At 34.1% G+C, this 22,775-nt stretch overlaps 2 protein-coding genes across 2 annotated transcripts in view; one reads left to right on the plus strand and one right to left on the minus strand.

The window, feature by feature from the left end:
- Window positions 1-167: 167 nt before the first annotated feature.
- LOC110441547 (flavin reductase (NADPH)-like) lies at window positions 168-6,352 on the plus strand. Its single transcript, XM_021484726.1, has 4 exons — window positions 168-330; window positions 1,277-1,487; window positions 2,875-3,039; window positions 5,838-6,352. The coding sequence occupies exons 1-4, from the start codon at window positions 196-198 to the stop codon at window positions 5,981-5,983; spliced, it is 657 nt and encodes a 218-aa protein (XP_021340401.1). The 5' UTR covers window positions 168-195; the 3' UTR covers window positions 5,984-6,352.
- A 782-nt stretch (window positions 6,353-7,134) lies between these two features.
- LOC110441546 (A disintegrin and metalloproteinase with thrombospondin motifs 6-like) overlaps window positions 7,135-22,775 on the minus strand; it is a 78,762-nt gene continuing 63,121 nt past the window's right edge. Inside the window, exons 21-29 of the mRNA XM_021484725.1 lie at window positions 22,080-22,249; window positions 19,914-19,977; window positions 19,362-19,445; window positions 18,360-18,602; window positions 17,417-17,527; window positions 15,412-15,509; window positions 14,115-14,229; window positions 13,548-13,553; window positions 7,135-11,004 (exon numbers count right to left, since the gene is read on the minus strand). Of these exons, the coding sequence (XP_021340400.1) occupies window positions 10,181-11,004; window positions 13,548-13,553; window positions 14,115-14,229; window positions 15,412-15,509; window positions 17,417-17,527; window positions 18,360-18,602; window positions 19,362-19,445; window positions 19,914-19,977; window positions 22,080-22,249 (1,715 nt within the window). The 3' untranslated portion in view covers window positions 7,135-10,180. The remainder of the gene's footprint in view (window positions 11,005-13,547; window positions 13,554-14,114; window positions 14,230-15,411; window positions 15,510-17,416; window positions 17,528-18,359; window positions 18,603-19,361; window positions 19,446-19,913; window positions 19,978-22,079; window positions 22,250-22,775) is intronic.

Consider the following 22,775-nt stretch of genomic DNA (forward strand, 5'->3'; position numbering starts at 1 on the left):
CGTTTTTTCGTTATCTAGCCCGAGTGTCAATAGCCACTCCGTAAAAGTTTTTTATCTAACGAACCGAGTCAGTTTTGTTCTTGACTTTCTAAGATTGACCTCAGAGTTATATAATTCAAGTATTTTCACTTAGCATTCTTCTGTTTTAATTTTATTTTACCAGGTAGCCTGAAACTCAACAAGACTTTTTCAAACATGAGGGTTGCTATATTCGGGGCGACAGGTCCAAGCGGACAATTCGCTGTAAAAGAAGCACTTGATAAAGGATATTACGTCACCGCTCTTGTACGGAATCCTGGGAAGTTAACAACGAAAGATGACAAACTGAAGGTTATTCTTTCTAACTTCCATCTCTTCAAGCCATGAACCATTTATATACAATTACCCTCGTACTAAGCCATTCAATCCCAATGCACTCAATACCCACACATTCACATACACTGACAACAGAGAAAACTAAATATAATGTTGCAATGCTTTGTTTCTTCTTTAACTAGAATATGTTTTGGTTTGGTAACGAATATCTCACATGTTATTTTCCATAAACCGTCAGTACTGATCTCTGACAAAATTATTTTAGACTCATCTGTTACGGGTGAGCTTATATAATGATGCTTAATCGTTCATCGTCCGTCTACTATTGCATGAAATGATATCTTTTCCGATATACCTGAGCAAAATCCAACCAATTTTGTTGCTATTATCCTTATGCAATAGGGATCAAAAGTTGTATCAATTCAGGGACTGACTCTCCAGGGCGGTAAGAGACTGAGTCAGAAGTGTCAGGATAGCTGTTTCGTATTTAGATGAAATCATATCCCAATTTGTATATATATAAAATTTACAAGTAAAGTCACTGTTCCTCATGGAGACGTGAGGGACTAGGTAAAAGGTGTCTGAATTGAGTATTTGCTTTAAACTACACCTTTTCCCGAAAAAGTGGAAAGTTTTTAACCAAGTTGTTATTATAACAGCTTAAGTACATGGGGATCAAAAGCGATACAAATAAAGTGGCTATAATTTTTGCGGCTTTCCTACAAATCTACTGGACAGATCTCGACTTGATTTCCAAAATATCTTGGTAGCGATTAAATTGTCATGTGTCACATCTGATTCAAATGATAAATAGAATAAGACACAGATGAGGAACCAATCTATTCATAGTTACAAGACTGATTATATTTTTCTATAAAAATCCTATTTTAATATGCATGACGTATAAGTCCTGGAAAGAAGATATATACATTGCTATGAAGTAATATTTTTTTCTACATAGGTAGAGAAAGTTGATATATTTAAACCTGAGGAACTGGAACCTCACCTCAAAGACTGTGACGCTGTGGTGTCTTGCCTCGGAACAAATACACAGGGGTTTCTTGGAAGGTCAAGAGTGACATTTTACACAGATTCAATGAAGAGTATCGTAACCGCCATGCGCACTTCAAGTACGAAACGCCTGGTCTGTCTTACCTCCATCGGAACAGAAAGTAGGTCAGAGTACAATGTGCACGTAACACAATACAATATTCTAATATGAAGCCAAACACCTGGTCTGTCTTACCTCCATGGGAACAGAAAGTAGGTTAAAGTACAATGTTCAAAGCAACTTAATACAATATCCTAATATGAAGCCACACGCCTGGTCTGTCCAACCTCCATGGGAACAGAAAGTAGGTCAAAGTACAATATTCAAAGCAACACAATACATTATTCTAACATAAAGCCACACGCCTGGTCTGTCTTACCTCCACGGGAACCGAAAGTAGGTCAAAGTACAATGTTCAAAGCAACTTAATACAATATCCTAATATGAAGCCACACGCCTGGTCTGTCCAACCTCCATGGGAACAGAAAGTAGGTCAAAGTACAATGTTCAAAGCAACTTAATACAATATCCTAATATGAAGCCACACGCCTGGTCTGTCCAAACTCCATGGGAACAGAAAGTAGGTCAAAGGACAATATTCAAAGCAACACAATACAATATTCTAACATAAACCCACACGCCTGGTCTGTCCAACCTCCATGGGAACAGAAAGTAGGTCAAAGTACAATATTCAAAGCAACACAATACATTATTCTAACATAAAGCCACACGCCTGGTCTGTCCAACCTCCATGGGAACAGAAAGTAGGTTAAAGTACAATGTTCAAAGCAACTTAATACAATATTCTAATATGAAGCCACACGCCTGGTCTGTCCAACCTCCATGGGAACAGAAAGTAGGTTAAAGTACAATGTTCAAAGCAACTTAATACAATATCCTAATATGAAGCCACACGCCTGGTCTGTCCAACCTCCATGGGAACAGAAAGTAGGTCAAAGTACAATGTTCAAAGCAACTTAATACAATATCCTAATATGAAGCCACACGCCTGGTCTGTCCAACCTCCATGGGAACAGAAAGTAGGTTAAAGTACAATGTTCAAAGCAACTTAATACAATATTCTAATATGAAGCCACACGCCTGGTCTGTCCAAACTCCATGGGAACAGAAAGTAGTTCAAAGTACAATATTCAAAGCAACACAATACAATATTCTACCATAAAGCCCCACGCCTGGTCTGTCTTACCTCCACGGGAACCGAAAGTAGGTCAAAGTACAATGTTCAACGCAACAACAACAACAAAAATAGTATGAAGCTAAACAACTACCAAAATGCCGTTTTATCAAAATGTTAGCAAATATTCATAAAAAAAGTTATTGAAACCATTATTCCAAATGGTATAATCTCTTTAATTTGCACTTATGTTTAACATATGCTTTACATTGGATTTCTACGTTACGGCATTATATGTCCATCATCATACTCCTCGTTTAGACGCGGTAATATCATATCGTATTTTAATTGACAGTTACGTTACTCATTTCAGAAGCCGCTGGAAGTCCTTGGGTGGTGGAGTGGATATTTAGGCCCCTGTTGATAGGGAACATTTTATCCAATATGGCGGAGATGGAACACTATCTTGTGGATCACTGTTCAGACCTCAGCTACACTGTCGTTAGGCCATCCGGGCTGGCCGATGGGCCAAGTAGTGGTAATCTTTAACTTATTAGATTATTGATATTTCGTTGTTAATTTATCAGCATACCTATCATATTTGAACCGCATTACCGTAGGCTATGTTCATAGGTGTAGAAGACAGAATGTCTCCTCAGAAAAAATAGATTTGTCAGTGAAGTATGAGAAATCATCGCTACGGTAATTATAAACGATGTCTCCACTGCTGTATATAATTTTGCGAAAATTCTCCAAAAATGACCCGGATTTTCATTGAAATATTTTATATTCTCGATATTTTCAGATTTAAGTAAGAATTTAAAAGATACATCGTTTGGGTTCGGACTTTCTTTGGTTAAGTTTCGTATGTAGAAAAGACTTCTTCTTTCGGAGGAGTTTGTTTTTCCTCCAGTCACTAGAGACATTTTTGGTGTTTTGTTTCTAATTTGATTCTTCCTTTTTGTTGTTACATGTTGACGCTGTAGCATATTGTTATATTTGACTTGTGTATTGACACTAGGGTGAATTGTTATATTTCACTTGGGTGTTGACACTAGGGTGAATTGTTATATTTTACTTGTGTGTTGACACTAGGGTGAATTGTTATTTGTTACTTGTGTGTTGACACTAGGGTGAATTGTTATATTTCACTTGGGTGTTGACACTAGTGTGAATTGTTATTTGTTACTTGTGAGTTGACACTAGGGTGAATTATATTTCACTTGGGTGTTGAAGCTAAGGTGTATTGTTATAATTTACTTGTGAGTTGACACTAGGGTGAATTGTTATATTTTACTTGTGCGTTGAAGCTAAGGTGTATTGTTATATTTTACTTGTGAGTTAACGCTATAGCGTTTTGTTATATCTTACTTGTGTTGAGGCTATAGTGTATTGCTATAATTTACTTGTGTGTTGAGGCTATAGTGTATTGCTATAATTTACATGTGTGTTGACGCTATAGTGTATTGCTATAAATCACTTGTGAGTTAACGCTATAGTGTTTTGTTATATCTTGCCTGCGTTGAGGCTATAGTGTATTGCTATAATTTACTTGTGTGTTGAGGCTATAGTGTATTGCTATAATTTACATGTGTGTTGACGCTATAGTGTATTGCTATAAATCACTTGTGAGTTAACGCTATAGTGTTTTGTTATATCTGGCCTGCGTTGAGGCTTAGGTGTGTTGATATACTTTAGTTGTTTGTTATTGTTATGGCGTAGTTTATGTGTTTTGTGTGTTGACGCTAAGGTGTATTGTTGTATTGTACTTGTGTTGACGCTAAGGTGTATTGTTGTATTGTACTTGTGTTGACGCTAAGGTGTATTGTTGTATTGTACTTGGGTTTTCACGCTAAGGTGTATTATTGTATTGTACTAGGGTTTTCACGCTAAGGTGCATTGTGGTATTGTACTTGTGTTGACGCTAACGGGTATTGTGGTATTGTACTTGTGTTGACGCTAAGTTGTATTGTTGTATTGTACTTGTGTTTTCACGCTAAGGTGTATTGATGTATTGTACTTGGGATTTCACGCTTAGGTGCATTGTGGTATTGTACTTGTGTTGACGCTAAGTTGTATTGTTGTATTGTACTTGTGTTTTCACGCTAAGGTGTATTGTTGTATTGTACTTGTGTTTTCACGCTAAGGTGTATTGTTGTATTTTACTTGGGTTTTCACGCTAAGGTGCATTGTGGTATTTTACTTGTGTTGACGCTAAGGTGTATTGTTGTATTGTACTTGGGTTTTCACGCTAAGGTGTATTGATGTATTGTACTTGGGTTTTCACGCTTAGGTGCATTGTGGTATTGTACTTGTGTTGACGCTAACGTGTATTGTGGTATTGTACTTGTGTTGACGCTAACGTGTATTGTGGTATTGTACTTGTGTTGACGCTAAGGTGTATTGTTGTATTGTACTTGTGTTGACGCTAAGGTGTATTGTTGTATTGTACTTGGGTTTTCACGCTAAGGTGTATTGTTGTATTTTACTTGGGTGTTCACGCTAAGGTTTATTTTTATATTTTTTATTATATTCGAATTATGTGTTGATATCATGGTGTATTGTTTGGGGGTTATTTTGTTTGTTTTATTTGTCCGTTGACGCTATGGTGTATTGTTATATTTTACTGGTGTTGTTGCTTAGATGTATTATTATATTCGAATTATATGTTGATATTATGGTCTATTGTTTGTTTCATTTGTCTGTTGATGCTATAGTGTATTGTTATATTTTACTTGGGCTGTGTTTGTGAAGATCCCATGGGGTAGATTTACCCTGCAATGCAATTGTAGTATGATGTGCAATGCAATGTTAGCTTACTTTCTGCCCTTATTGACCAAACAGTCACCCACCTGTTGTACCTTGTTATCAAACTTTGTCCCGTGGTAGATAAACAAATAGCGTGGTGGTCAATATGGACAATGATATGAAGTAACATGCCCAGATGTGATATCAGTAAGATATAATGTTTTGTAACAGTGAACATTGTCTGACCAAAACTCAAAGTATTCTGCCATTTTGTCTAAACAAATATGACGCTGTCAACTCATTTCTAATAAAAAAAAAATACACACTAAGAAGCGTTATCGCAATACTGTTAACGGATCGGGTCTCATGGTACCATATCAACTTCACAAAGTTATGAAACATTACAGGATAAAGCGACCATCGAATGGTCGGTCAAATCATATGTGTAAACTGTCGTCAAAAGACCTTAGCTGTCGCGAGGATTAAGAATCTGAAATTGAAACCAAACAAACAGTAGTGAAAGAACGTTCGATATTTTTGTGCAGTAACAATATGAATTAAGATTTCTGATACGTGACGTCATTACAGGTAAGGAGATAAAGACAGAGGAGAACCAGTTTGTGACAGGAGCGTCCATTTCCATGCCAAGAGCGGACGTTGGAAAGTTTGTAATAGACTGTGTCCAGAAGGAAAGTTGGCTTCAGAAGATCGTAGCCATCGGTTTACTTCCATGATAAAGACTTGTGAAAAACCACTTCAAATGCTGTTTTCATCTGGGTCTAGCAATAAAATGTATTTTGTTTGTGCATATGCGCTTCTTACTCCAAATAGACACTGTACGCTGTTTCGTTCAACAGGGAACAACTTGTGTAAAGTTCATGGAGATGATTGATTCAGTCATTAAAACATGTGCAGCCTCTTATGTACGTGGTAGCAGAAAGTGCTTGTTAATTAAATAAATCTAGAAACAATCTGTTTATTATACCTAAGGTATGCACAATGTATCTGTATAGTCATGCTTCAAGTTACTGCCATACACCGTGCTTATCCTCAAGCAATCTGACACATCAATGATACTAAGATATAAAAGTAATTTCAGTAACGTTATGGAGTTGTCGTTCCTGTATCGTCACAGACTGATTGCCTTTTACAGATCTCCTAGATAACTGGTGACCAACTTACTTAACTGGATTTAAATAGAGATAGACATCGTCAGGTGCCAATTGGGTGGGGGGAAAAGCTTACCTTTCCGGAGCGACTGATGACTCCATGTATCTTTGCTTTGATTGTTTTTTTTACATATCAACACTGGCTTTTGTTTTTCCTGGCGATTTGACACTGTGACATATATTTCATATATTATTCATTGCCTATATTCTTTTTCGAATCAAGTCCACTTACAGCTTTTAATTTAAATTGATTTAGTAAAATTACGGGTATTTATTACATGATCATGAATTGATAAACGGCCTACCTACAGTTTAAACTTAATACAACTAAATTGGTTGTTGGAGTCGTTAGTGATCACATTGTTTCTCCTACACTCAAATAATAATTGTGTAGGTTACATTTTCCACAGACAAGACATCTTGTATTTTGTAAGTGCTCAGTATTCGACCAATTTGACTATCACATGTTTTAGATAATATGTAGCTCCTACATGATACATACATTTTTAGAAATTTTTGATAATGTGCAATCGTACACCAGGCAAAAAGTATCCGGGGTTTTGTTTTTCTGAATGTATTTATGTAAATGTCCGGACAAACGAAGTTTCAATGTACCGTGATCTTTAAATATTCAATATTAATTAATAATACTCAACATATGTGCGTCTTCATCGTATAATGTATAACGAAGCTACCAGTCTTTATTAAAAAAAAAATTGTTGTTGCAAAAAACATTTTAATTCCCATAGTAAAATGTTAAAGTGTTTATCCCACTTGTAACATTTTTTTGTCGATATTTTCTAATATGGTACATATTCCGCTAATATTTACAAACACATCATGATAATATCTATTATCATCTCAAAGGTAATGAAAATCATTTCTGTTCACTAATAAGGTGGTGTAACAACGTTATGGTCTGTTGATTGTTGGCCAATGAAAAACGTTGTTACATCCAGACGTGTTATTATAAATGTTAATGATTTATTGTAAATTCAATTGATGAGATGATATATTGATGTATGGTTTATATTATTAAAGGTAATTTGAGATTGATATTTATAATCTAAAGACGAACTTAGGTGTATTATGTTTAAATACGATTGTATTAGCAAAACAAATGCAACTTTCTTTAACCAACATGAAAATAATAAGTCTTGAAGAAGAAAAATAGTTTTATTACTCTATACAACACGCACAAAATGCATACAATAAAAAAGATCACAGATATTGCTTACGGAAAAGTGCACAAGAAGACACGGTGTGGGTAACCCTTTCCAAGTTATATTCAGTGACATTGGCATTTGACTCAAAATCGTTAAAATTAAGGTCAAATATGAACAGAGGAAATGTTTATATAGAAACACTTGAAATTGTTTAAGGAAAATAGGCCCGTATTCATGACATTATTCTCATGCTCAAGCATAGGTTCTGTGCTCAAACCAGCATTTTTGTAACTCACTTAAAGCATGTCAACAATCAAACAGTCAAGAGTTAACACTGACAACAATATTTGTCTTTTATTCTCTTTTTGTTTTCAAAATCCTTGACCAAATAAGATTTTGTTAATTAATTGCGTGAAAATGATTTCGGTATACAAAGCTATTTCTTCATGTTTTACAAAAAACAAAGCAACAGTAACACAAAATCGGAGAAGGTACATCATCATAATATAACTACGAATTCATACGAAAATAATTATCATTCGAAATATCAACAATCAACATTACCAAGAGCATAACATTTCCTCAAACTGGAGTTTTAGTTCCAGGATTCCCGTACCACAGCTACAAACTCAGGATTCGAACACTGGACCTCCGATTGCTGTACAAACGTTTGATCGACTGGGTGAGCTGGCACACCTGTGCTACAGTTATGTCCATCACGAAATTAAGGAAAGATTACTATATATACGATAATCCATAGTGCAGTGGGACGGAGCTCTTTAATTATAGAAAACGCTTAAAATAAGCGTTACAAGGTTACTGAAATTTGATAATGTGTTGCTTTCAAATTTATAAACAAGCCTTCAATGAAAGAGTACAAATGTTTACTGTCACTTTCTTAAATAGTTTGGATACGAACAGGGAAAAATGTAATTGATGATTTTTATTTTCACTGAATGCAATAATGTACAAAATCGGATTATATAAGATTTTACACTTTACTTAATATTAATTATAATGCACCTACCGTTTAGTATTGACACATAAAATGCACGTTAAAAAGATTATACACATGTATCTTTGTATTGAATCGAAGACATAGCATATTCAAATAAAGCTGTTATAAGAACGACATCGTTGGTCGATTTCGTAGAAAGCAAATGAGCTCAAATACACCGTGTACTCATATATATATATATTGGCAACAAAAAATTGTCTTTAGCTTATAATAAATGGATTACATCACATCTTTAATGAACAAAAATCTTCGAAAAAGGGGCATTTTCATCAATTATTCAAGATAGTGATTCATAAACTCTTTTCACAAATTTAGTGTTGTTTTCATTTTGTTTTGTTTTGGGTGTTTTCTCAATCAGACCAAAGACGGTGGGTTGTATTATAAATTCTTTAAGAGGATGTGCACATTTCCGATGTATGTTCATCCACGTAAGTTCGGTGTGTGCATACAGAACTAGCATTGGTAGAGGTATATGGAACGACCACGTGCTGGATCTTGCATGGTAAAACAACATTGCTTTTGTTTTCAATGTATAAGCATTCAGCAAGACATAAAAATGTATATTTACATATCAAATTAATTGTGTCCGTATGTAAAAGCGAAACATATATTGGTTTATAAAAATATATTATCATATGCCTTTAATAATATTGTACCTTCTATCATTCCTAAACTGATTTCTCTGATTAGGATCTACTATGAAAATTATCCTTTCATAACCGTTTTAAACATATATACAAAAGAAAAATCAAAATAATAACAATATTGCTTTACATGACTGATGAAGATAACGTGTTACTTACGTTTTCTATAATTTCCAAGTGAAGAAAAAATTACTATTTTTATCATTACAAAACAATCACATCAGTGTGAATTTTAAGTAATGTTGGTTCTGAAAGAACTGAATTTATATCTGGGCAGTAATATATCACACCACGGTATATTTATCAATTCTTCATTTATTTTTTATATGAGAAACAAGTGTGATATTAAATGTTATACTTCCCACACACACACTGGTCATTAGATAGTTTTTTCCGTCAACAAGGCAGTGCTCAAAAATGAAATGGAGTCAATTATACAATTAATTTATTTAAAATGACGGATAGCTATATCTTAAACAGATGTTTTAGTTTGAAATAGTCAAGATGTTTACAAAATGTATATTATCATCACATGTATTGTATTTTTTAAAACAACTCACAACAGCAACTCTCTACTCCAGAAAAAACAAGATGGACTTTCGCCCTTGAAGAAGGCTATTCAGGCCGTAATTATATTGTGAGTGATCATTGATTAATACGTTTAATACCCTATACATTTAATCTGAAATTTATGCTTATATCTTTGGAAGGGATTTACAAATTAATTATTTAACCACTACAAATTCTAAAGAAAGAATGTCATACCAAGATTTTAGGATGGGATTGTATAGAATGCAATAAATATAGTGACAAAGTGTGTGAAAATGCTAAAAATAAATCAAGAAACAGCGATGATTCATGGTTGATGATAGTGATGGATAATACGGATGCTTGGATTTCAACAGCATGACAAAAAGTTAGTCATTGGTTGCAATTAACGCTTTCCCCTGTAAACGTAGCTATAGTTTTTTAATATATCCCTGTCTGAATAGTTCTGTAACCCTGGGTTAAGCTGATGGCCATTGTAATAGTAATTTTTACCGGCAGAACCTGTATTATTCTCGCGCGTGATAAGCTCATAGTAGCCATCATCCATGATATGTCCCTGAATAGTAGACGGTTGTGATGATGTGTTAGAAAACCTTTTCGCTCGACTATCCGCCCTGTTAGACCTGCGTTTGTACACAGCATACCCAGAGGCTGCTAGAATCAGTATAACAGTCCCTGCGATAGCTCCACTAATGATTGCAACTTCTTTGCTTGTAAGTGGTGGTGTACCTCCGTCAGGGTCAGCCGTAGACACTGACTGGGTCAACGTAGGAGTAGGAAAGGCGGTGGAAGAAGAAGGAGTAGTAGTAATAGTATAAGAAGTAGTTGACGTAGAACTGACACTCTGACTAGGGTAAGCAATGGAGGTTGCTATAACGACAGTGGTACTAGGCGATGTGGTTACCATGGATCCTATGGTAGTTGTCGTAGATCTCGTGGTTGTACTTTCAGTCGAGGATGGGGCTGTGGTAGTGGTGGAACTTTCAGTCGAGGATGGGGCTGTGGTAGGAGTGGAACTTTCAGTCGAGGATGGGGCTGTGGTAGTGGTGGAACTTTCAGTCGAGGATGGGACTGTGGTAGTGGTGAAACTTTCAGTCGAGGATTGGACTGTGGTAGTGGTGGAACTTTCAATCGAGGATGGGGCTGTGGTAGTAGTAGAACTTTCAGTAGGTGTTGAAGAAATAGCTGTGGTAGTGGTACTGGGTAATACTATGTAATTAGGATGAAAAAGGAATGAATGAACGACTTAATAGGGATACTTGAGTTTTCAAACAATGGCTGGAATGACAATTTTTCAGACATATGAATCAGAAATTGCAAATGAAGAGTAATTCCGTTCTAGGAAACAGATTGTAACAACAAAGAATATCATGGAATATTGTCGAGCGTTAAAGAGGAAAAACATGGGGATGACATTCATAATGTGAAATATTTAGACATAAAGACATGTTTAATAAATGAATAAAGAGTTTTTTTATTATTACAAAAAATGGAAGAAATTGATATAAATCTTGACAAAGTTATCAAAGTACAGACGCGAACATTAATATCATTTAACAAACAGGTTATGTTTCAAAATTAGTTCGCCATACGACACCTTAAAGCACATGCAGTTAAGACTTATCGCCCTTTAACCTAAATACAGAGTATATTTATATAAGTGTTAATAAAAGGTTTTGATTTTGTTAGCGTAATCAAGCGTGCACAGTATGAAAAATAAATTTTATTGCATTCGTATATTTATTTGTTCACCAGGGACATGTTGTACCATCTTTACTTGACACTGGATTAACTGCTCGTAAAGTGAACTTTTCTAATGTAATATTTAAAAGTCAAACGTCTATAAAAACTATCATCATGTTTTTGTCAGTTATTTTTCGCGATGGCGATAGTTCTGCATCCCATCTTGTATATGTTTAATTTTCACTTTTGATATATAAAAAAATATCAATTATTTATTCTTATGATTCATGAAGTTAATACAACTAAGTTCAGCGTTTTTGTTTTCAACAAATGTATTGAGATAACTAATAAAATAAAATAGTAATACATTCATTATCGTCGACAAAAATACCAATGTTATCAAATTTGTATTTGAACAACAACTTTATCAACAAAACAAATATATATTTTAACACTTGCTATATATTTTAGCTATTGTTATACATTGTCAATATCAATAACATTAACATTAATCAAGTAAAAGACACATAGTTATATAGTTTGACTTCTAGACTGGTTCACGTCCTGCAAAGTTTAATTTATGATTTACCAGTGAAATTAGTTACCATATATTTAAGCGGTAAAACATTGAAATGATTATGATCTGAATTACCTTGCAGGTCAAAATACTTTACAACTAACAGTGAACAATGGAAATAAAACACTATCTTAATTAACTCATGTGACAAACTATTTAAAACATGTTTAGGTACATTTTGTTAACGTAACAATTTGGTCAAATGAGATCAATTTTGTAGAACACACAGTATGTGAATTTATTTCAATTTTCTACTTTGATTTCTATCATAAAGCAATTCTACCGTAGATGTGTAACAAATTTCGTTCAAAGAATGAACTTCGTCGCTAACAAAACTATTCAAAATTAATTCTTGTATATACAACCTACGTATAAGAATTGCACTGAGTTCATGGAGACAGTTTAAACGTAATGAATAGTGGGAATAATGAGAAGACTCTATATTTTAAACAATTCTAAAGGCCGTAATCTAACAATATAATATAAAAGGGTACAAATAATCAAACTAACTTGTGGGGTATGTATAGACGCGAATTATGTTTAATAAGGTTAGATCAAACTTGAATATATTTACTGTTGACGTACTGTGAATACAATGCATGGGATTATTTGACTGCTATAATTAAGCATTATAATTAAATAATATAGCTGTCAGCATTATAATGATCTTGAAGCAGCATATACATGTTCATGCAATTGATAAAATATTCATTATTACCAGGAATAATATACGTATATTTTGTTACCATTTCATTGTTCTCCTACTTTGTAGATGATACTCGTTTTGCGCTATGATAATAATAATTTAACAAAAAAACAGACACTGTGTTAATAAAATATAAGTGCTGTCTGAACCGATGTCGGGTTCACATAAAGTATAATTTCATTTTCTCCTTAATTCCTTTTCAATATGATATAGAAGTCTAATTGTTGATCAGCTTTCAAATTTATACACAATATGTGTTAAAGGTTCACTCATTTGTTGAATGTTGACTTAATTCATACAATTGATTTATAAAAAGGGATGTCTGATTTCAACAGAATGTTATGCCGGATCTCTTTCAGTTTTAGGCACATATTTGACACGTGTTCATTTGTTGTAAATACATTCTACATGTGCTATTATTTAAATGTAGTTAATATTGAATATATGCTCATTTCCGAAAGTATAGTTGCAAATTTAATGAAAAGGTAATTTTAAAGCTTGTTGATATTATCTCAATTTAAAAAAATCTGCTTCAATAATGTTCCATTTGTAAACTTTACAGCTTCACAACATCTTTTCCCAGAGTTGTCGTTCCTTACAGCATTCTAGTGAAAGGAACGACAACTCTAAGCACATCTTTAGCTGCACATACAAATCTATATAGCCTTCACCACCGTGCGCCCCGAGCTGTTTACTGTGTCCTTTAAAGCCATGCGATATTTGCCATGATAAAGAAAACGTTGTACGCCACAGCAACATACACGCTCGTCTGACAACACTTCGTACCTGTACCTGGAACCAATCAAAATCAATTTTATAAATAATGTAAAACTGATTTGAAACTATAATTTAACAAATTGAGACTCTTTTTTTTATATAAATAAAGAATTTCCAAAATATTCTCATTTAATCCTGACAAAACCCTATCACAGATAACACTTCATTTTTGTCTCCAATGCGTAGTAGTGAATGGTTTTTGATATCACTTAGTCAATATTTCCCCTTTTTTTCTTTTCGAAAATGAGAGATCATTTATAAGAAACATTCCAGTAACACCTTAACCATTACCGCGTATTTGGATAATCATAAAGTACTAAATGGATATTTTAAGCTAGTTAAGTCATCATTACTAAACAGCGCCGCTCTTTGTTTGTTATCGGATTTGTTTATATTCACAAAACCCCACGATATGTTACATTTAGTATTATACTGTTTCATACTAGTTATCGAACGCTTAAATGTAAGACACTAAGTTGCAACTGCTGTCTCAACGCTTAGCCAGATATGTAATTATAGAATATTGTTGATTTTAAAAGAACCTGCACAACGGATGTAATATTATCTATTACTTACTAGACATACAGTCGCTCAACTCGTCACTGTAATCCCCACAGTCGTCCGTATTGTCACACGTCACATTGGTGGACACACATTTACCGTTTCCACAACTAAACTCGTCCGCAGTGCACTACAACACAGGGACATATATGGTTAATTAACTACAGAAATGCATAGTAACACGTATTTGATTGGTCGTGACGAGTTTACCAATGCGCATACTTGCTCTGCCTTATATGTTAGATTTTCAAATTATCTAATTGATTCGAGAAGTTTTCTAAAATCTTAACTATTATTTAGAAAACACGTCAATTATAGTAAAACAGCAAACATTCGACGTATCATTGTAACTCTTCACCTTCTGTACACAAATACTAACACATGTACATACAATAAAGTAACCTTTGATCTTCTGTACACAAATACTAACACATGTACATACAATAACGTAACCCTTGACCTTCTGTACACAAATACTAACACATGTACATACAATAAAGTAACATTTGACCTTCTGTACACAAATACTAACACATGTACATACAATAACGTAACCATTGACCTTCTGTACACAAATACTAACAAATGTACATACAATAACGTAACCTTTGACCTTCTGTACACAAATACTAACACATTTACATATAATAACGTAACCCTTGACCTTCTGTACACAAATACTAACACATGTACATACAATAACGTAACCCTAGACCTTCTGTACACAAATACTAAGACATGTAGTTACAATAAAGTAACATTTGACCTTCTGTACACAAATCCTTACCGACATACGATACAATACGAAAACCCTTTACCTTCTCTACATAAATTATCACAAACTCATGCCTCACTCTTTTTATTGTAATTTATAGAACGTAATATAGGAAATCTTCCAGTATATGAAGAACAAATTTATTTCGAACATAAATCCATAAAAAACTTTATGTTCAGAGTTCTCCGGACGCTAGGTGTCTTTTAACGGACGAGTCATCAATATAACAGGCATCAAGTAATTTGTGTACATTTGAGATGTTATTTAAAATCATGACCAACATTTTGATAACCCCCTGTATTTCTAGATTTGTAGACGGTTATTTTTCATTTGGCGTCGCCTGTAAAATTAAATTTAAAGATTAAAACCACAGATATGCCTCCGCGAATCTAAAAAGTACAGGTGTATTCTCCTTTCAGTTGTACTTGCTTTTAAATCTGATCTAAGTGTTGAACTTGTGATACAACAGGTTTGTTTTTATGAAGCTATATTAATCACTTTCCTCTATTACTTTGATATTGCGCAGAAAATACTTGCCGAAGACGTAGACGATTGGGGTGTGGTTGTCGTGATGCTAGACGTTGTTGTCGTGAACACTACAGCAGTGGAACAGGTATCAGGAGGAGACTTTGCCACTGGAATAACAAGTACACGATACTAAATACATGCAGTATGTGTCATTGGATTCGAAGGAAACAATTTGAAACTTAATTGATTTTATTTGTTTAACAGCTATGGATCAGTGTTTCTTTTATTTCTAAGTTTTAACATAAGGCTAAATATTGATACGTGATGTCATATGATTGCTATATGTGACATTATTAAATTTAAATTATATTTGCGAAGGTTACACATGCACACTATACGGGGTTTTTTCGACACAAAATATCGTTTTGACTATCGTTATGAGATAGATAAAACATAAATAAATAGTAAAAATGTGGATAGGTTTGCCATATAACCATAGTATATCGAATAAATGTCACACAGATTTTGCTAAAAAGCAATTATACTTCCAAATATATTTGTTCACGTCGCGAACTTCAGTGGAAACTCTGTTATTAATCCAATATCTCGCGTTAAGGCAAATAAAGCGGTATTCAATATGTAGATATTTTCTTGCGCCATGCATATATGCGCAAATAAGCCATTTGAAGCTAAACACTACATCAAGTTATGTCATCGTTCTGTTCAAAATAAGCCCAAACAGAAGTTGTTCCAAAACCGGAATTATCAAATTCATCGAGTTGTGTTTTTACGTACTGACAGGGGACAGTTAGCCTCCATGTTTTTAACCAGTATACATACGTACCACATAGCCCACAGGTCAGGGGACAGTTAGCCTTCATGTTTTAACCAGTATCTATACGTACCACATAGCCCACAGGACAGGGGATAGTTAGCCTCCATGTGTTAAACTTGTATATGTACGTACCACATAGCCCACATGTCAGGGGACAGTTAGCCTCCATGATTTAACTAGTATATGTACGTACCACATAGCCCACAGGTCAGGGGACAGTTAGCCTCCATGTTTTAACTAGTATTTGTACGTACCACATAGCCCACAGGTCAGGGGACAGTAAGCCTCCATGTGTTAAACTTGTATATGTACGTGCCACATAGCCCACAGGTCAGGGGACAGTTAGCCTCCATGTTTTTACCAGTATCTATACGTACCACATCGCCCACAGGACAGTTAGCCTCAATTATTTAACTAGTCCATCTTAACGTACCACATATCCCACAGGACAGGGGACAGTTAGCCTCCATGTTTTTAACTAGTATATGTACGTACTACATAGCCCACAGGACAGGGGACAGTAAGCCTCCAGGATTTTTAACCAGTTTATATACGTACCACATAGCCCACAGGACAGGGGACAGTAAGCCTCCAGGATTTTTAACCAGTTTATATACGTACCACATAGCACACAGGACAGGGGACAGTAAGCCCCCATGTTCTAACTAGTATCTATACGTACCACATAGCCCACAGGACAGGGGACAGTTAGCCTCCATATTTTTTAACCAGTATCTGTACGTACCACATAACCCACAGGACAGGGGACAGTAAGCCTCCATGTTTTATCTAGTATCTATACGTACCACATAGCCCACAGGACAGGGGACAGTTAGCCTCAATGATTTAACTAGTATCTATACGTACCACATAACCCACAGGACAGGGGACAGTAAGCCTCCATGTTTTCCCTAGTATCTATACATAGCACATAGCCCACAGGACAGGGGACAGTAAGCCTCCATGTTTTAACTAGTATATGTACGTACCACATAGCCCACAGGACAGGGGACAGTTAGCCTCCATATTTTTTTAACCAGTATCTATACGTACCACATAGCCCACAGGACAGGGGACAGTTAGCCGCCATGTTTTAACCGGTATCTATACGTACCACACAGCCCACAGGGCAGGGGACAGTTAGCCTTCATATTTTTTTAACCAGTATCTCTACGTACCACACAGCCCACAGGACAGGGGACAGTTAGCCTCCATGTTTTAACCAGTTTCTATACGTACCACATAGCCCACAGGACAGGGGACAGGTAGCCTCCATGTTAACGTTGTCTGTTTCACAGTTTCCTGCGGCGGCGTCAGCAGCACACGAAGAACCCGTGTCAGCGCACGTGTCTGTCAAGGAAATAGATTACAAGTCATATCAAAACACATGGTTATGAGATAAGCCGTTTTTAAAAAGTTTGAAACATTTTAGATTTATTACAATTTCACGTTAAGGGTCCTTTTTGAGGATGATCTTGTTTTGCTATGAACAGTTTTTAGTGGCCAAAATAGACATTGTGACACTGGCCTTTGTCCTAACCTTAATTTCATTACGACTACTTAAATCAATAGTAATGATTCATTCATTAATGGGTAGTCATTATGTGCAATTTTAAAGGCCTTGAAAAATATAAGAGTTGGAGTGAAGAAAACGATTTTTCAATGGCGGTTTACATTGATTTTAGTCCTTGATATTTGCCTTTTAACACATATTTGATAATTTGATGTCATCATCATCCCAAGGTTAGTAATCCCCTTAAAAGTTATATGTTACTGAAAAGGAAAGAGACACGGGTTTCTGAATCGACTGGATGTATCGCCAATGGCGCTACTTACGATATTGCGCCGGTAAAAAGGTATATACGTCGTCTTCATTAAATCTATTTTTTTTAATAATGACTTTTCATAGTAAATATAGCTCTTGCATTGATCAATGTACTGTTTAATGATAATCACATGGGTTTTATCAATTTTGGTTTCACCTAAGACCTTATATTTTACTGGTAGAAAAAGTATAACTGTATTTTTTCGAATATCAACATGTTTAAGGACTATACCTTTCGAGCTCCCTGATAAAACATACATCAATATATTTGACAACATGTGTCATTATTGATAAACAGTGGGTTACATTTAAGGGTATTGCAAATACATTTTATTTTGTTATTGAATGAATTCTTACTTTCACAAGACGTTCCTCCATACCCATCAAGACATTTACACCGACATGTGGAGCTGTCAAATACGCCACAGTTCAGACAGGTGGCGCCCACACAGCTCTGACATGCCTGTCCCGTAAAAGGTACCTTACATGTTTGACAAGTAGCACCAAACGATTGGTTATTACACTGACATCCACATGTATTCTCTATAACAGTCCCACCATTCTTACACTGTGTGTTGCATGCACTGCTGCAATCCAGGGCTGCACATAAATGAAATAATGTTTTCTATAGCACCACGAATACAAAATATATCTAAACATTAAAAATACGTAGGTGTTTGAATACAAATGCGACAAAGCCTTAAATTATGGCAACAAACCTATTTGTCACATTGACAGACGTACTTAAAAGTATTTCCAAATTTCCTTTCGAATTTTTGTTAAAATAATGTTATTTAACATGTATAAGGAAGCGTGTTGTGTGTTGCTGAAACGCCTACATAAAGTCATATAACATTGACGTGTTTGGTATCTATTTCATATTTCTAGTGATTACATATGTATGTATTTATACATATGTCCTAAGCGATTGCAGCAAAATGATTGACTAGAAATGCAAATTAAGACACGTCTATTTAAAATATGTTCATTGATGAAGAAAACCAAACATCGTACAATAAAATGTACTGATTTGCTGAGCCATATAGGAGTTAAGCAACTTTGTTTCTTATGTGGAATTGCGGAAAAAAGAGAATATGTGAAAATACAAAATACAAAAAAAAAAGGTATTAAGGAAACATTTCGATATTGTACTTCAGGTGATTTATTTTATTGGATATTGTTTTTATTGCACACAATGGAACTCGTACATTGATATCATTGAAGTGATCATGTAAAAGGTATAACACTATGGATCCATAGGTTGGTTCACGAGTAAAACACTTACAGTAGTAGTTGGTATGGTTCACAAGTAAAACACTTACAGTAGTAGTTGGTATGGTTCACAAGTAAAACACTTACAGTAGTAGTTGGCAGGACAGGAACAAGCACACACTGAACTGTCCCATGTGCCGCCGTTCTGACAGGTTCCAGTGCAACTTCCAACTATAATTGAATAAAGATTAACGGTGGGTGATCAAAAGCACGCTTTCACACTTTACGATTTGGTGAAGCAATATTTGGTAGCCCAAAATGGGAAAGAGGTGCTTCGCTTATGCATTTAATAGTTGAGAAAGCGTGAAAAAAAATACTACAGTTTCCTCATCCGTACATTATGAGTATGTTCAATTGTGCTACTGTAACTTTTCTTTTTTTCTTTTCAATTATTTAATTATTTTGCTTAACACCAAGATGATTGGAAAATATGAATCACAGTATAAATTTCCAAATAGTCAAACATTCCAAATAATCAGTAAAATCACTTCAGCAATGTCATATAATTAATAATTAAAAAAACTGAAAAGTACCCCCTTCTACCCCGAGTTCAACAGAGGGTATATAATTATTATTTCCATCTCATCATTTATATACTTATCAATATTTTCAACAAGTATGAATAATATGATCGCTTACCATTCAGGGGAGCAGAATATGCGTAATTGACGCCAATATTTGCATTGCCTTCGTGATTGTAGAACTGAATAAATCAAAACAATGACAGAGTTTTAACTCACAGCACGATTTAACTATCGTGATGAATGGCAGTTAATTTGTTTTCATAAATCATAATTATTGCAAGATATTGCAAAAGTACGCGTGTTCCGAATATAAACAATTGGAGTCAGAAATCTCTTCTCTTGTGAGAAATGTTTAGGGATGAAACAGGGTTAGTATAAGTCGGGACTAAAATACGTTATCATATTATAATTGGTTCATTACGTTATCATATCATAGTTGTTTCATTACGTTATCATATTATAATTGGTTCATTACGTTATCATATTATAATTGGTTCAATACGTTATCATATTATAGTTATTTCATTACGTTAATATATTATAATTGGTTCATTACGTTATCATATTATAATTGGTTCATTACGTAATCATATTATAATTGGTTCATTACGTTATCATATTATAGTTTTTTCATTACGTTAATATATTATAATTGGTTCATTGCGTTATCATATTATAATTGTTTCATAACGTTATCATATTATAATTGTTTCATTACGTTATCATATTATAATTGTTTCATTACGTTATCATATTAAAGTTGGTTCACTACGTTATCATATTATAGTTGTTTCATAACGTTATCATATTATAATTGGTTCATTACGTTATCATAATATAATTGGTTCATTACGTTATAATATTATAGTTGTTCCATTCCGTTAATATATTATAATTGGTTCGTTGCGTTATCATATTATTATTGTTTCATAACGTTATCACATTATAATTGGTTCATTTCGTTATCATATTATAATCGGTTCATTACGTAATCTTATTATAATTGGTTCATTCCGTTATCATATTCTAGTTGTTTCATTACGTCATCATATTATAATTGTTTCATAACGTTATCATAATATAATTGGTTCATTACGTAATCAAATTATAATTGGTTCATTCCGTTACCATATTATAATTGTTTCATTACGTTGTCGTATTATAATTGTTTCATTACGTTATTATATTATAGTTGATTCATTACGTTAATATATTATAATTGGTTCATTACGTTATCATATTATAATTGGTCCATTACGTTATCATATTATCATTGGTTCATTACGTTATCATATTATAATTGGTTCATTACGTTATCATATTATAGTTGTTTCATTACGTTAATATATTATAATTGGTTCATTACGTTATCATATTATAATTGGTTCATTACGTTATCATATTATAATTGGTTCATTACGTTATCATATTATAATTGGTTCATTACGTTATCATATTATAATTGGTTCATTACGTTATCATATTATAATTGGTTCATTACGTTATCATATTATAATTGGTTCATTACGTTATCATATTATAATTGGTTCATTACGTTATCATATTATAATTGGTTCATTACGTTATCATATTATAATTGGTTCATTACGTTATCATATTATAATTGGTTCATTACGTTATCATATTATAATTGGTTCATTACGTTATCATATTATAATTGGTTCATTACGTTATCATATTATAATTGGTTCATTACGTTATCATATTATAATTGGTTCATTACGTTATCATATTATAATTGGTTCATTACGTTATCATATTATAATTGTTTCATTACGTTATCATATTATAATTGGTTCATTACGTTATCATATTATAATTGGTTCATTACGTTATCATATTATAATTGGCTCATAACGTTATCATATTATAGTTGTTTCATTACGTTAATATATGTCTGTTTCTTGATTACGTAATCCTGCACTTTGAGGGTGCTATCGTATAACACGACTGGTGTGGGACCCCATGCAGGATCATTTCCCCAGTGTTTGATACTTTTTAGGAAATTAAAGAATCCAAAAATGGCAACATTCGGGACCTATATTATTACTTTTTTTATTCCATACTCAATAATTTCGGCGATTTTTTATATGTACTTTTCATTATTTCCGAGGCGCTGTTGTGATGCCGCTTAATTCCATACAAACAAGATATAAGATTAGCAAAATAGTTTGAGAGACTTTTAGTCTCCTTTATGTGCCACGGTTTTACTACATTTCCCGCGGTTTGTTTATATATTTTATTGAGTGCAATGACTTACCTTAATAGTAACAGTGTCAGTCAGAACTCCCCTTCCTAACAGATATTGCGTGTTGAAGTAAAAAGACCAGAATGCACCGGCATGGGAAATTGGACTATCACCTGTTTCGAACACCCAGCTGTATCCCACCCTAGAGGCAATGATGGCTCGATCATACTTACTCCACAACTCTGCAAAGTAAGTGGACCAAAGTAGGTCAACAAGCGCTGTAAAACATTGTGAACAATATACAAAAGTACGTACTCCGAGTTTCGCAAACAATTGTTGTTTTTTGTGTTGTTTTGATTTTTTGCGAGGAAAATAGTTATTAATTCACCCTACGTGTATGTCTTACTTTTATTCATAAATCATACTTACGATGCGCTATTAGTGCCAATTAAATAGTGAAAGGAATAAGAAACGCAATCGCGAATACACAAGTGCTGTTTTACCCTTGAAACGTCCGACAGTACAGTTTTCAAAATCACTGAAATGTATGTCGGATTTTCACGGTGACCAGTCTAAAGAATAGCGAATCAATAGCTTTGCCTGAAAACTTTTGGTATTTTGTTTTTGGAGCACAGGAAGGTTATATACGTGATCAAACCTATACATTTAGACCATTTCTAGCATATGTCAGATATACCTCTATAATTCCGTACAATGGTCGTTTGTGTGGAATATAAATATTAAAGTTGGCAGGTTCAATATTTAACA

The sequence above is a fragment of the Mizuhopecten yessoensis genome, unplaced genomic scaffold, assembly GCF_002113885.1.
Source record: "Mizuhopecten yessoensis strain PY_sf001 unplaced genomic scaffold, ASM211388v2 scaffold716021, whole genome shotgun sequence".
Taxonomy (NCBI): domain Eukaryota; kingdom Metazoa; phylum Mollusca; class Bivalvia; order Pectinida; family Pectinidae; genus Mizuhopecten; species Mizuhopecten yessoensis.